Raw genomic sequence first — 15,132 nt, 5'->3', positions numbered from 1 at the left:
AAGAGTCGCATGCTTTACCGACTGAGCCTACTGGGGAGCGGGGGTGGGGGGCGGCCCTAGGCATCAGACTTTTAAAGGTCCCCTGGTGATTCTAATGTTCAACCAAGACAGGATTCTAACTACAGAAGAAACTTACTATTTCGTATTAGGTAGTCTCTTAAGACTAAAAATCGTAAGCTCAAGGAAACAGACATGAATTAAACCAAGATTATGAAGAACCTACTCCAGGCAAGGCTTTCTACTGTTGCTCCAAGTTGTGACAGGTTGGGGGGCTTCCGGGATATTTTTTTTACCTTAGTCAGGAGTTTAGGAGTTTACCTTAATCCCTGCACTACGACACTTGCCGACAGCGTCAGGCACTGCAGCTCGGGGAGGGTCAATCATGGATACAAGCCCCACAAAACAAAGGTTATCCATGGGAAAGTTGATTTCATCTGTATTAAACTTGAATCCTTTGGAGAAAGTGCTAGGCAGATTCAAGAAGCAGAACCCTGGGGAGAGACGGAGGGACCGGTAGTCATTCAGTGGCCTACGTCCCTGTCTCGCTCACCCCAGCATCTTTGAAATTTCACCCCACAAATAACCATTCGGGTGTCATTCTTTCTGGGTTTCTTCCGAAGCCCCTCACCTAGCACGCGTTCCCCCAGGCCTCCCAGTTCCATGTAGGCTTTCTGGAAGTCGTTCCTCATCTCATCGTCCATGGGGTACTCCACCCCCTTCAGAAGGTAAGAAGAGCAAAACTCTAAGATCCTCTCCGGGGCCCCCTTCATCATCAGTACGTGGGTCTGGTTGCTGTCATCCTGCAGGTGGATGGACATCTGGGGAGGAGAGAGGAAGAATCCTTGCGGCAGGAGGAGGGAGAAAGGGTTGGGGCAGAAAAACAGGGGAAAGGTTGTTTTTTTTTTTTTTTTAAAGATTTTATGTATTTATTTTGACAGAGAGAGACACAGCGAGAGAGGGAACACAAGCAGGGGGAGTGGGAGAGGGAGAAGCAGGCTCCCCGCGGAGCAGGGAGCCCGATGTGGGGCTCGATCCCAGGACCCTGGGACCATGACCTGAGCCGAAGGCAGACGCTTAACGACTGAGCCACCCAGGCGCTCCCATGGGGAAGGGTTTTTGAGGGTAAAAAACAGACAACCCATTTCATACCCCCCCCATTTCCTTTGTCCCCTAACCCCAGTGCAGCCCCCCCCCTCCAGGGAAATCTGACTCAGGGTCAAGCCCACCCCTCCTCCTGTCCAGGGATCCCAGCCCGGTGCTGTTTGCACAGGAATCCCTGCTATCTCTGCAGGAGCTGAGAGCACAAGCAGGACTCTCACTTTCTCTGCTTCCTCTCTGCCTGGAAAGCAGAAGTGTGGGCCGGGCGGGGGCAGCGGGGTGGACGGGAAAAGAAGGTAGGGGCCACAGGCCTGTGTCCTCCCAGCAGGCAGGCTTTGTGACCTCAGGTCAATCCACTGAACCTCTCAAAACCTTAGTTCCTTTGATACGATGCAAAAGATTCTGTGTTTCCAACTTCGTTGGGTTTTTATGGGACACAATACAGTCAAAAATCCTCATATATCTTTCGACTCCCCCGAAACCTAACTGCTAATACAGTTTGCTGGCGACCCAAAACCTTACCAATATTATCATCAACAGTCAATTAACACATACTCTGTATGTTCTGTGTATTATATGCCGTGTTCTTACAGTAAAGTGAGCTCGAGAAAAGAAAATGTTAAGAAAAACCACAAGGAAGAGAACATCCACTGACTGTACTGTGTTTATCGAAAAACATCGGTGTTTAGCTGGACCTACAAGGTTCACACCGTGCCGTTTGAGGGTCAGATTAGTTGTTAAAAAGTACTTTGAAAACTACGAAGCACAATCCAGATTACGTCATCGTAATCCCTTTGCCACTCTCCCAACAGTCTGAGAAGTGCCAGGGGCTAGTGGTGGGGTTGGGGTTGGGGTCGGGGTCAGGGTCGGCCTGGTGGGCTGGGGACCGGGAAGGCCAGATTCACAGTGAATCTCAGGAGACCAGAGGCCAGGAGGAGAGAGGAATGGGATGCATTTTGGTTTTGCATTTTCCCCGATCCCTGATCTGTGAGCAGGAACTATGACAGGGCTCCTCTTCGAGCCAGGAACTTCCCGTTATGAAGCCTGTTTGGTCACCAAACCAGCAACTCGAAAGGAGCAGGTGCAGAGGGGGCCAGACCACACTGCCCAGGGGGTAACCAAGGTGGGAAGCCTGTGTGTAAAGTGCTGTTAAAACCGTCCCATGAGAAACATTCAAATATTTCCTATAACTCTCAGTTATATTCAAAATATGCCTAAGCAGTTAAGAGGAAAAATCTTAACTTGTTGAAGCAGAAGGCTGTAAGAGGTTTAAAAAGCTTGATTTCCTGAGTACTTAATACGTATTTGTTCCCTATTTACTGGAGATTATCGGAGGTGGCAGCAAGACCTACTTATAAGTCAGCAACTTGGTCACAAAAAAAATCACATCTTGATAGAAAATTACAGATAAAAAGGTGGGAGGGGGCGCCTGGGTGGCTCAGTCGTTAAGCGTCTGCCTTCGGCTCGGGTCATGATCCTGGGATCGAGCCCCTGGTCGGGCTCCCTGCTCCGCGGGAAGCCTGCCTCTCCCTCTGCCTCTCCCTGCCGCTCCCCCGGCTTGTGCTTTCTCCCTCTCCTTGTCAAATGAATAAATAAAATCTTTTTTAAAAAAAGTGGGAGAAATCTGGGAACATCAGGACAGAGACCCTCCCTTTCATTTCAGTCTGAGAGCAAGGCAGAGATGAAGGCTGCAGGTGGCAGAGCGCTGGGACAGCCCCGCCGAGCGCCCGGCTGGCCCGTCTCACCTGGTGGAGGCGCCACGGAGGAGGATCGTGCCCTTTGCTTGTGAAACTCAGAAAACACACTAGCCTAGTTGTTCTGGGGAAAGTTGCTATTTTGTTGGCCATCCCAACAAGTGTCATGGATATGTTTTTCTTTTATTTTAAATCACATGAAGGAAGAAGTATCTACTTCTTTGCAGGCACAGGCTTTAATCCGGTCCTGCCAAGCACAGAATTCTTGTCTGGGTTGTGAGGCCACTGAACGTCAGAAAATAAAAAAAGTAGAAATAAGTTTGCAGTGTGGGCTTAGGAGACCTATCTTATTACACGGACCGAAAGTCAGCTGAGACACAAAAACTCGGGATCTATTTCTTTAACTCTTACTTGTTCAGTATTCAATATAAAAAGATAGGCAATTGGGCTTTAAAAACTCAAAACTCCATAGAGCTTTTGTTATTTTATTATTGTTTTTTTAGTTATGATTTTTTTTTCCCTTGTGAGGAAAATTTGGGGGATCTACTACTCTTAGCAACTTCCAAATGCAACACTTGATGAGTTCGCCTGTGCACAGGCCTTGCTAACCTTCTGTGTTTTGTTCTGATGTTAGTACCAGAGCTGCTAAAGCAAGCACTCTTCTGTGGTTTCTAAGACAGGAAAACAAAACTGACTTTTTGGGAGGCTCGTTTCTTCTCTGTCACCCACACCTGAACGTCTGACCTTCATGGTAGCCCATGAACTTGGAGAATTCCCCTCCCCTGAGCAAACCGTGACTGTCCCGTGCGGGACCTCACGTGGGAGGGTCCCACTGGCTTTGCTGGCTGTCCCCTGCACCTCGGGGTTAGTGCCCCACCACTGCCCCTCAGCCCGAGTATCTCTTTCCCTTGTCACGCCTCCCTGGGTAGCGGGCAAAATACCCCTGAGAGACTAAAACCTTCACAAATGTGCTGGAGCGCCCGCCCTGCCACCTACCTGACGGCAGGTACTGGAATCCAGGCGCGGAAAGCAAGCAGGAGCTTCCCGGGAGTGCCTTGCAAACCCAGCCTTATCCTGCAGGGGCAAACCTTGCAGAAGCCACAGAGATGCCTCCCAGGGCTGCACCAGGCTCTACCGTGAGTGTCACCAAGCAGCCTGTCCTACCCGCAGGACACTTCCCACTTGCTCTCTCCACAAGTGACGGAGCCTCACTCTCTGCCTGGGGTTGAACGCCTCTTCCTTTACCACCTGCTCCTCCCTTTCCCTGCTGGTCACTTTCCCCTGAGGGGAAAGAGCCTTCCTCTTAATGGGGATGCTGGGTATCCACCGTCTCCATTCTGTTGTTCAGAGGGGAGGCTGAAGGCGAAGGCAGAGCTCCCATTTCCCCAAATGATGAGCCCACCCCTGACCACGATTCTACCCTTGTGGGTTCTGTACCTGGTACTTGTTGGTGGAATTAAAGGGGATCTCTGCCACCTTGGGGTTTTTCTCTCTCATCTCCTTCACAGAGCTGTATGTCTGCTCGATGAACTTGAGGAGGGCTGACTCGGAAGCATCCCCTGTTGTTGCCCGCTGCCGGGACGGGGTTTGTAGGTTTGTAGGGTGAGCCCGAGGGGTAGGGCACAGGGCGAGGGGTGCAATGGGGAGGACCCTAAGCACCAGGACAGAGATTTCTGGGGAGGGGGCGGGGCATGCCCTCGGCACCGAGGCATTGTCTTCCCCCACCACCGCAGGCCTGATACCTTAGCAATGGGAAGGGTCTCCTGGTGAGCCTTAAAGTCAGCTCGGTTGCAGAGGCCTGCGATTCGGGCCAGGATGAACCAGGTCGCAGAGCCCTTGGCAAATGTTTTCCCTAGGGAGGAGGAGAGGCTGTGAGCAGGATGGGGGGTGGGGAGTTTAAAGCAGGGACTTACTCGCATCCCGCTCTGTCCCCCAGCACTTGACGGAGACAACCCTCATCTGCACTCAGGGCCCAGCTGTCTCCCGTGTCCGCGCCCCGCCCCCGGCCCCTCCACGCGTGGCTCACCCATGCCACTGGAGTCACCAGTCTGCTCTTCGCTGGTGTCAGCCTTGTATATGGTCTTGTCGAACCATATGTGGGCGACGGTCATGCGGTTCTGGGTGAGGGTGCCCGTCTTGTCGGAGCAGATGGTGGAGGTGGAGCCCAGTGTCTCCACCGCCTCCAGATTCTTCACCAGGCAGTTCTTCTGTGCCATGCGCTTGGCGGTCAGGGTCAGACACACCTAAGGCCATGAAGAGGGCCGAGAATTAATGGCGACGAAGTGCTCGGCTGCTCACATCACTTTGTGTTTTGGAAATCGGATCGTTTGTATTGCTATTGTAATTTTAGGAAATTCTTTCCCTTTTGTCTCCACCTAGTCTTTAGCGATTCCACCTCCGGCCACAGGAAGGAAATCAGGAGAGTGACGGTGTTCGTGCTTCGCGGCACAGCTCGGAAAAAAAAGCGTATCTTCCTTCCCCAGGGGAACACAATGTGTGACCTTGTCCCCTGGAATACTCGGCTCCCCCAGGATCCTTTCGTCTTTTCTGTCCAGCAACCCCTTTCCAGTCAAGTTCAGGGACCATGTCGATAGCTAATCTTTCATTGTGGGGTCAGGGGGCTGGTACCAATAGTTGGAAAAAAAGAAGAAAACGGGAGAATCATGAAGTTGACAAGGAATATTGCACCATTGGAAAGGACTTCAGAAATTATTTAAACTGGGACATTTTTGTTGACAGTAATTATGTGGACCATACGTTCAGTGAAAGTCAGGCGTGTGGCAGGGTTGTTTTAAAAACTAGTCAGTTCTTAGGCTATGGTTATATTAATACAGAATTCTAATCGTGGGGTTATGATTTATTTACCTATTATCACTAGTCCTGAGGTTTTTGCGCTAACCAACCCCATCCTGAGTATTAGTCTCATTTCTATTTTAAGAAGGATATTGATAATCTAGAGCATACCCCCAACAGGTGATCAGTAAGCCAAGGGGTCAGAAGACCGTGTCTTGTGAACAACCGCTAGAGGAAAAGGGACGATTTCACCTCCCACCGGGGAGTTTGAGGAGACATGATGGCTCCCGTCAATCAAAAGCGTAGTTTGTAGGAGAGAGAGAAATGACTTGTTTTGTGTTTCTTCAGATGGGAACACTGGGACCAAACAGGAAGTCATATTTCTGCTCGACACAATGAAATCCAGTTAGAGCACCCCAGTGGTGAAATGAGCGGAGACCGAAAGGGGCGGACTTCTCAGGACTAGAAATAATCATCATCTCCCATGGATTGTGCACAAGATATTCAGCATTGGTGGAGAGGTTGGATTTCTATGGGCTTTGAAGTCCCTTCCAATAAGATTCTGTAATTCTGAATTAATCTTCCTATAGAAACTGATGATTAGTTAAATTGACGCCTGGAGATGTTCAGGGATTTGGCCAAGTTCACTGGCCGGTACAGCCCAGACTAACTAACTCACTGCTGGTGACAGAATCTTAAGTGCTTCCCGCATTGCAACTCACGGAAAAGAAAGAGAAGGCACCAGAAAATATGGGTGGAAGAAGTCAAGGTCCTGTGGGAGCTAAGTGGTTGACACTTGAGAGATTCACTAGCAAAAGAGATACAAACGATTTTATCCCCTGGGGCGGTGTGTCTGCCCAGAGGCCACCCTCCACCTTGGCCACTCACGGTGACGGTGGCCAGCAGCCCCTCGGGCACATTGGCCACGATGATGCCGATGAGAAAAATGACAGACTCCAGCCAGCCGTAGCCCAAGATCAGTGAGAGCCCAAAGAAGGAGACACCAAAGAAGATGGCCACCGCTGTGATCAGATGGATGAAGTGCTCGATCTCTACAGCAATGGGGGTCTTGCCGACCACCAGGCCTGACGTCAGAGAGGCGATGCGGCCCATCACCGTGGAGTCTCCCGTGGCGATCACAATGCCCTGAGCTGTTCCTGCGGGGCAACAGGGAGGTCTGAGGTGGGGGCGCTGCTGGCTTTCGTTCCTACGAGGAGAACACGGTCAGTGGTCAAAAGCAAGGTGGACACTCAACACCGTCCGAGAGGCTCTTGTAGTCTATGCGCCTCGTATTGAGTTTATACAGGTAAGGTTCTCCTCGCCCAAAAAATCTCTGAGGAGATTTCACAGTTCTCCACTTTCACTGACTCATTGCCTCCCCCGTCAAGAAGGTATTCATTACACTTAATCTAAATGTCTTCTATTGCCTGTATGTTTCTTATTTTGCCCTCAGCAGCTGAATAGTTTCTAGATCCCCAGGAGTCGGGGTCGCCCTTCTGCTAGAGTCCTCCCTCCCAACATCTGGTTATCCGCTACCCCAGTGGTTCTCCGTGGGTGGCCGTTTGCCCACCCAGGAGACATTGGGCAATGGCAGGAGGCATCTTGGTTGTCCCAACTGGGGTGGGAGGGGCTGCTCCTGGCATCTGGTGGGTAGAGGGCAGGGGTGCAGCTACACATCCTGCAGATGGCCGGAGCGCCCCCCACCACCCGTCACCCCCTACAAGGAAGAATTATCCCGCTCTAATGCTGGTAGTGTGGAGGCTGGGGAACCGAGCCCCTCCCTGCTCCTCCTGCTGGAGCCAGCCTGACCCCTGCCGGGGAGCGAAGCCATAGCAGCTCCCGGGCCTCTCTCTCGCCGGTGCCGCCCCCGGAGTCAGAAGGGGGACTTGGACGTCCTGTTTGGCTTTGCACGCACGGGATCCTGGCCACTCACCTACGTGGCTTGAAATGAGGGGCCTGACAAGGTTCTTGGCTCAAAACAATTTTCTGGCTTTATAAACACAGTGGCTGAAATTCCTTCCCTTCCAAGTCACGGTCGGAATCACCCAGAAAAGCCACGTATTCTAGAAATATCACTTATTTTAGGATCAGAAGGACTCCAGCTGGGAGTTCAGCTTTCCAGTGGGGCAGCTGTTTGCCCGGGGCCAGCTCCGTACCCGCTGACCCTCGGGCTGCCTCATCTCTAAGAGGGCATGGAAGCATCCACGAAGCTGGGAGGAGTAAAGGTGATTCAAGGAGCCTAGGACGGGACTGGGCTCAGTGGAGGCACGCAAATGTTGGTTTCTTTTCTTCATCTAGATGGATTTAGGGTCTTGAGAAGGACTGATACAGAATCATGCATGGGACCGAGTAGGGGTGACTCTACTCCGACAACTCCCACAAACACCCTGCGCAGAGCGGCCGCTCCACGTCTGGGGTGGCCTTCCGCTGAGGGAGCCTGAGAGCGGGGTCCCGTCCAGATGGCCACAAGGGGGGTTGGTGCTCGTGGTGTTCGGGGGAAGAGTGGCCACCCGCCAGAGGGCTGCCTGCTGGAGGCGTTCGTGGAGCCTTGTCGAAGACACTACAGTAACTGAGAGGTGCTGAGAGGCTTTGCGGTTTGGGGCGGGGGTAGAGTATGGCGCTACCTGTATATCTATTTTGCGCCAGGGTTTGGTCTAGTTCTTCCTTTTTACTCCTTCATGGGTTTCCCCATGCACAGAGAGGCAGGATCTGGTAATGAATCCCATGTGTCTGGAGACAGGATGGGTTGATGTCAGCCTGGGGAAGGTCAAGCCCATGGGTAAGCCTCCCGTACCCCAGGCCAGACCGATGCCTCCGTACTCCTGCACATCACCAGGGAGACAGCTCAGGCCCCATGGAGATGTGTGAGAACCCAAAGACAGAGACGTCTGTACCTGCAGCCCCGTCGGGACCACGGCCATGAAAGTAGGGGGGTGGGGGTCTGGGATAAAGGTTAAAGGTATGCTCCTTGTTTGCAAAATGCACAGATATTCCTCAGTTTAAGAGTCAAGAGCTCCTTCCCAAGATGCCCATCGACAGATGAATGGATAAAGAAGATGTGGTATATATACACAATGGAATATTATGCAGCCATCAAAAGGAATGAGATCTTGCCATTTGCAACGACGTGGATGGAACTGGAGGGTGTTATGCTGAGTGAAATAAGTCAATCAGAGAAAGACATGTATCACATGACCTCACTGATATGAGGAATTCTTAATCTCAGGAAACAAACTGAGTGTTACTGGAGTGGTTGGGGGTGGGAGGGATGGGGTGGCTGGGTGATAGACATTGGGGAGGGTATGTGCTACGGTGAGCGCTGTGAATTGTGCAAGACTGTTGAATCACAGATCTGTACTTCTGAAACAAATAACGCAACATATTTTAAGAAAAAAGGAAAAGAAGAAGATAACAGGAGAGGAAGAAAAGGGGAGTATGTCAGAGGGGGAGACGAACCATGAGAGATGATGGACTCTGAAAAACAAACTGAGGGTTCTAGAGGGTAGGGGTTGGGGGGATGGGTTAGCCTGGTGATGGGTATTGAGGAGGGCACGTTCTGCATGGAGCACTGGGTGTTATGAACAAACAATGAATCATGGAACCCTGCATCAAAAACTAATGATGTAATATATGGTGATTAACATAACAATAAAAAAACATAAAAAAAAAGAGTCAAGAGCTCCTTCAACCTAGCTCCACCCTCTTGGCCACATCTCATGTCCCTCTGGTCTCCGACTAAGGCCTCCTCCATCTGGGCCAGACCCTTGTTTCTCGGATGGGGTGCCACCACCCGCTTTCCTCCCCTTATCTGAAGCATATACTTTGCTGACCAAAAACCTACTTGGGAAGGACAAATGTGAGCAAAACTTTTTCCTAAAATGTAATAATACAAATCTAGTGTTTTTGAAGGAAGCTTGCTGACCTGCATCTTTCTGCCCAATCAAAATTAAAAAAAAAATTTCAATATATATTTCATTTTCTGGTTGGATTCTTCTTCAGCTTTATTGTTACTCTCATTTTTTAAAATATTTTTCAAGTGGATAGCTTCATGACCAGAGAGGTCATTGGCAAGCTTTATCCCAGATAATGGTCTGTGGAAAGAGCACAGGCTTTGGGAGATGGACTCGCACTACTAGATCCTTGAGTCTCCTCTTTCCTAAGGCCTGTGCTCTTGGATACTGCATTCCATTTCTTTGAGCTCTTCATATGCAAAATAGGGCAAATGTCTGTTGTGTAGTGTTGTGAGAGTCAGACACATCTGTAACACTTGGCACATGCCAGGCATTCAATTAAAAAAAATAGCTGTTTCTTAGATACCCAAACATTTATTCTTAAGCACGAGTAATGGCTTTCGTGTGTGTTCCTGAGAGTCTTGCACGCCTCCTTAAGGGGGAAGGTTGACATGAGACTGAGTCCGTTGTTACCCCCTTGGCCAGAACTGCCTCCCAGTTCAAGGGTGTCTTACATTCTAGGAGAAAAGCCAAAGTGTGAGTGGTACCTCTGGTAACTCCAATTTCCAATGCCAATACCTCCCCGGAATAGTGAGAAGTTGCGGCTCCTCTCAGAGGAAGACTGACCTAGCAGGGCCGAGTAACTTCCTGCCCTCCTGTGCTGTTTTCAACTTCTAGAGCATAGTCCACTCACCAGCCAGAATAATATGGAGCTGACGATTGCAGGGCACTTCCAACATGGTAGGCTTTGTGCTAAGCATTGTATATGCATGATCTCATTGAATCCAAATGAAAATCTACTGGATAGTGACTCTTAGTATCATCAGGGTGCAAACGTGGAAATGGTGGCTTTGAACTTTCACCAAAGGTCATACAGCTCATAAGTGGTGGAGGGCCTAGACTGTTCACCAGCTGTTACCTACCCAACTACCTTTCAAAGATAGAGAGTTCTTGAAATCTTTATTTGAAGCTCTGCTTTTGAAACTAGGCTATTTATGATGTGATGCTCACCTTCCACACAGCTGGTGGAGAAGAAGCAGATGTTGTGGGTCTCCAGAGGGTTCTCGTGGGTGAACTCAGGGGAGCGGGTCTGGGGCTCTGACTCTCCCGTCAAGGATGAGTTGTCCACCTGGGATGGGCAGGAGGATGGGACGTAAAGTGAACATGGGAAGAAAAGTTCCTTTATGAAGATGACACATCTTTATCTGCCACCAACACCATCATTACTGGTAGGCAGAGAGAAACAAATACACACCAGCACCTGTTGGCTCCAACCTCAAATTTGCACCTGTAACTTCTTGAGGTTCTGAATAATAAGATGATGCTTTCTTTCACTGAGTCCGGATCACCACAGTGCTTGGCCCCCTCCCATAGCTTCCCGCATCCTCTCACCTTACATCCTTGTGAGGAGATGAGCCGGAGGTCAGCCGGGATTCGGTCTCCGCCCTTCACTTCTACCAGATCTCCTACCACCACATTCTCCACATTGATCTGAATCTTCTCTCCACCTCGAATCACCAGAGCTTGCTGTGGGAAGATAGTGCAGGGTTACCTCCAAAGCTTTCTGCTTCCACATACCCGCTCCTGGCCTATAAACTCCTGTTCCTGGTCTCCTTCCTTCCGACACCCTTCCTTAAGCTGTCACTCACCGCACCACCCTTGAAGGTCTCTTTGGCAGATTGTAAATTCTTACCACCCCTGTCCTTTGCAGCATGACTCTGATGACCCTCTCTCTAAGAGATGGGGGTCTGTCTCTCCGTCCTCACACTTAGGCTTGGCTACATGGCTTGCTTCGGCTCATAAGATGTTACAAGCATAATGCAAGCAGAGGCTTAAAAAGTGGGGGCCTGCCCTGTCGTCACTGGGAACCCCTCTGCCACCGTATCGAGCAAGCCTGTGCTGGCCTCCTGGAGGAAGAGAGGTCATAAGGAGAACGGGTCCAGTGGTCACAGCCATCCCCGCACATGGGGATGAGGTCATCTGCGCCGTTCAGCACCCCTCAGCCCAGCCCAGATCGGAACAGCCCTGGCATAGAAGTGTGGGAACTGCTATTTTTGTTGTTCTGAGCCATTAAGTTTGGGGTGGCTTGTTAGGCAGCCAAAGCTAATGAATGGTCTCCCGACTCTTACTTCATTTTACCAAAGCATCATCCCCTGCCTGAACTCTCACCCAAGGGAGGAATTAATTTATGTTGACACCAAAGGGAAGAGATCCTGGGCTCTAACACTAGAACATGACGGTGCTGTCGGGAAATTCTGGAGCCTGTTTCTTTCCAAGTTTCCAGCTCTGTGCCTAGAAACCTCTTTCTGCTGTCATATTATTTCCAGATGCTTAAACATATTAGAAAATAATCTAAACTTTCAGAAAAGTGGCAAGCATAAAAATTGTACCAAGAATACTTGTAATGACCTTTACCCAGATTCACCTGTTGACATTGTACCCCATTTGCTTTGTCCTTTGGTCACTGTCTGCACACGTGTATGTATGTGAATGCTTCTTTGCCTGCACCCTCTGAGGGTAAGTCACATACGTGACGATCTTCTATCCTGCGTACTTCAGTGCATGCGTCCCAAGAACTAGTGTGTTAATACCCACAACGCGGTTGTCGATTTCACTAGATTTCACTTTGACACCGTACTGTCACCTACTGTTTGTATTCCCGCTTTGTCAGGACCCCGTATGTCCTTTACTACATTATTTTTTCCTTAGGCACAGGATTCAGTCTCAGTCAGGTATTGCATTTAGTTGTCATGCCCCTTTAGCCCCCTGTAATCTGGAACATTCTCACAGCTGTTGTTTGTCTTTTTTTTTTTTTTTTGAGAGAGAGAGAGAGAGAGAGAGAGAGAGAGCTTGCATGAGGTGGGGAGGGGGTTGCAGAGGGAGAGGGAGAAAGAGAATCCCAAGCAGACTCCACTCCCAGTGCGGAGCCCAAGGCAGGGCTCGATCTCATGATCCTGAGATCATGACCTGGGCCGAAATCAGGAGTTGGATGCTTAACTGACTGAGCCGCCCAGGTGCCCCTGTTCTTTGTCTTTAAAGCCATTGACATTTGAAGAATCCAGCTGCTCCAACCTCCTTTGTACCTCCCCCCCCTTTTACTAGAATGTTCTCATTTGGGGCTTCAGATTATGCTTATCACATTCAGATTATGCATTCCAGACCGGACTACTGCATAGGTGATGCTGTGTCCTTCTCAGGGTACTTCTAAGGCATGATAGAGTAAAATCTGAAGGACCCTCATTCTCATCACCACCCTCACTCAGTTCACCCATTGTAGGGTATAATTTTCTGGGCACTCAAAAACTGTGTGTTTGGCCACATTCTACACCTCTCTCACACCAATCCTACCTGAGGCACCATGTTTCTGAAAGACTCCATGATCTTGGAGCTCTTGGCCTCCTGGTAGTAAGAGAAGCAGCCGGTGATGATGACCACGGCAGCCAGTACGATGCCCAGGTACAGCTGGGGGCAGGGAAACAAAGGGCTCACCAGGAGTTCTTTTCTCTCCTCTTCACCCTCAGAAAATCAGCTTGCAAGGGTAACAGCTAAGGAAGAGTCCGAGGCAGGGCGCCTCACTCGGAGCCCTGAGTTTGGGTGAGGGCCAGCAGGATGCAGCAAACACCCAGGAAGGCTATTCATGGGCTTGGGGGAGGCTGGGGAGAGCCAGGGTGTGAGCTCAAAGAGATGAAAATCCTGGCAAAGAGAAGGGGGCTGCAGGGTGCTTTGATGATCAGTCAGGAAGATAATCAAAGGAGAGCAAGTTTCTGGGTAAAACCATGGCTCTCAGGGAGCTGAATCAGTAGCTCGCTGGGTAAAAGGCTAGGGAAACCATGAGGGACCACGGCCTCCCTTGGAAAATCCTGGGAGTACTAGGGATTTGGGCCAGAGGCCTTTGGTAGTGCAAGGCTGCTGAGCAGAAGAGTGTCAGGGCTAAGCAGAGACTGGGTTGTGCACGAGCAGCTGAACAGACTCACGTTATCTTTGGTAGGCTCCTCCTTCTGATGGAACTGGATGCCATAGGCCACAAAGCAGAGAATGGCACCAACCCACAGTAGGATCGAGAAGCCACTGAACAGCTGTTTACAGAATTTGAACCATTTTGAAGTGGTGGGGGGTGGGGTAAGTGTATTGGGTCCATCTTGTCTCAAGATTTCCTGTGCCCTTCTGGGGCTAAGGCCCTGTGTGGAGAGGAAATAGGAAAGGACGGAGAGCCATGAGCAGAAAAGCAGCTACAGCCAAACTCAGAGGTGCCATTTATAGTCCCTGGATGGGTCTACAGACCAAGGAAGCTCTCTGAGGGTCACCCTGGTTCTTCCTAGAATTTGCATGCAGTACAGAAGAGATCTCCCTTGTTTAGCACATTTACGTAGGAAGGATTTTTAGTTGGTGGACTGATTCACAAACCTTTTGAGCACCTATCTTGGGCTGGTACTGTGGTTGGACAGCAGAGTGAGTGCGAACCGTCCCTACCTTACGGAGCGCCAGCCCTAGTGGGAGGTAACGGTCGACTGTTCACGGTATAATGTGCGAGGCTAATGCAATGATGGGGTACAATACCTTATGTCAGTAACATAAGGACATTCACACTTTGACTCTTAGACATGGGGAAAAAAATGCCAACCAAACACATGCAGGTACAGATTCCCAGTGGAGCCTGGGCGTACCCTTGTGCGCCTTTCCTTCTGAGAGTAATAGCAGAACCCACCAGAGGATTAAGAAACAAACTCCTTCATCCCCACCGGACCCCCCAGCTTCCCCTGAAAAACGTACGACTTGAATGAAAGCGGGACAAGCCTCATTCATGCCTCCCTGGTTACCAGACAAAGCCCCTTCAGTGAAGAAATTCTAGAACTAAGAACTTACATTTTGAGGGCCTTTGAGTTTTTATTTGTGGTCCCCGTATTAGTGGTAGCAGTACTAAGGGTAATAGTCAGAATATGTCGTTTTACTGTTAAACCAGTGGTTCTCAAAATGTGGTCTGGGGGGCCCGTGGGGTCCCGCAATCAGACGATTTTCACAATAGTGCTAAATCATGGTTCGCCTTTTTCCACTCTTGTTCTTGAGCGTATGGTCACATGACACAACAGATTTAATACTGAAAATGTATGGGAATCCAGCTGCCTTCTATTAAAAAACTAGACATTAAAAAAAAAAGCTAGACATTAAAAAGGTTTGCAGAAATGTTAAACTCCACTAAATTTTTGTTTGGGAAAATAGTTGTCATACAAATATTATTTATACTAATATATAATGGATTTACTCTTGTTTTTAAATGAATTAGGAAGTATTTTTTAATTTTCTCAATTTTAATGTTGAAGATGCTAGCAATGGATAGATGGAACTCACACAAACAAAAGCTCTTTAGGGTCTTGAGAATTTAAGAGAGCGGAGAGGGGCCCCGGGGACAACGGTTGGAGAAGTGCTGCCCTACCCCATTCTCCTTTCTCTCATCTGACCCCGAACTCTTGGGGCGTTACCATGCTGGGCTCCCCCCAGCGTGTGTGCTGGGGAACTTGGCTGGGAGGAGGGAAGGGTAACAGCATTGACCTGGAAGTTAGGGCCCCAACTTCCAGTTCCACTGCTGCCCGCCGGGGATG

General features: G+C 49.8%; 1 protein-coding gene across 5 annotated transcripts in view; it reads right to left on the bottom strand.

Annotated features, from left to right (window-relative positions):
- Positions 1-15,132, bottom strand: part of ATP1A2 (ATPase Na+/K+ transporting subunit alpha 2) — a 60,348-nt gene that overhangs the window by 14,746 nt on the left and 30,470 nt on the right. For 2 of the 5 annotated variants that reach the window (XM_073888259.1, XM_025860713.2), the window contains exons 3-12: positions 13,510-13,713; positions 12,884-12,997; positions 10,928-11,062; positions 10,547-10,664; positions 6,474-6,742; positions 4,819-5,035; positions 4,535-4,644; positions 4,230-4,364; positions 629-818; positions 319-491 (exon numbers count right to left, since the gene is read on the bottom strand). The exons of 1 other annotated variant lie outside the window; for it this stretch is intronic. In XM_073888259.1, the coding sequence (XP_073744360.1) occupies positions 319-491; positions 629-818; positions 4,230-4,364; positions 4,535-4,644; positions 4,819-5,035; positions 6,474-6,742; positions 10,547-10,664; positions 10,928-11,062; positions 12,884-12,997; positions 13,510-13,713 (1,665 nt within the window). The remainder of the gene's footprint in view (positions 1-318; positions 492-628; positions 819-4,229; positions 4,365-4,534; positions 4,645-4,818; positions 5,036-6,473; positions 6,743-10,546; positions 10,665-10,927; positions 11,063-12,883; positions 12,998-13,509; positions 13,714-15,132) is intronic. 2 more of the 5 variants (XM_073888261.1, XM_025860714.2) reach the window with 2 other exon arrangements.

The sequence above is a fragment of the Callorhinus ursinus genome, unplaced genomic scaffold (genome assembly GCF_003265705.2).
Source record: "Callorhinus ursinus isolate GAN/ISIS: 27379988/994484 unplaced genomic scaffold, GSC_fseal_2.0 scaffold88, whole genome shotgun sequence".
Taxonomy (NCBI): Eukaryota; Metazoa; Chordata; class Mammalia; order Carnivora; family Otariidae; genus Callorhinus; species Callorhinus ursinus.
This window is presented reverse-complemented; position numbering and strand designations above follow the sequence as displayed.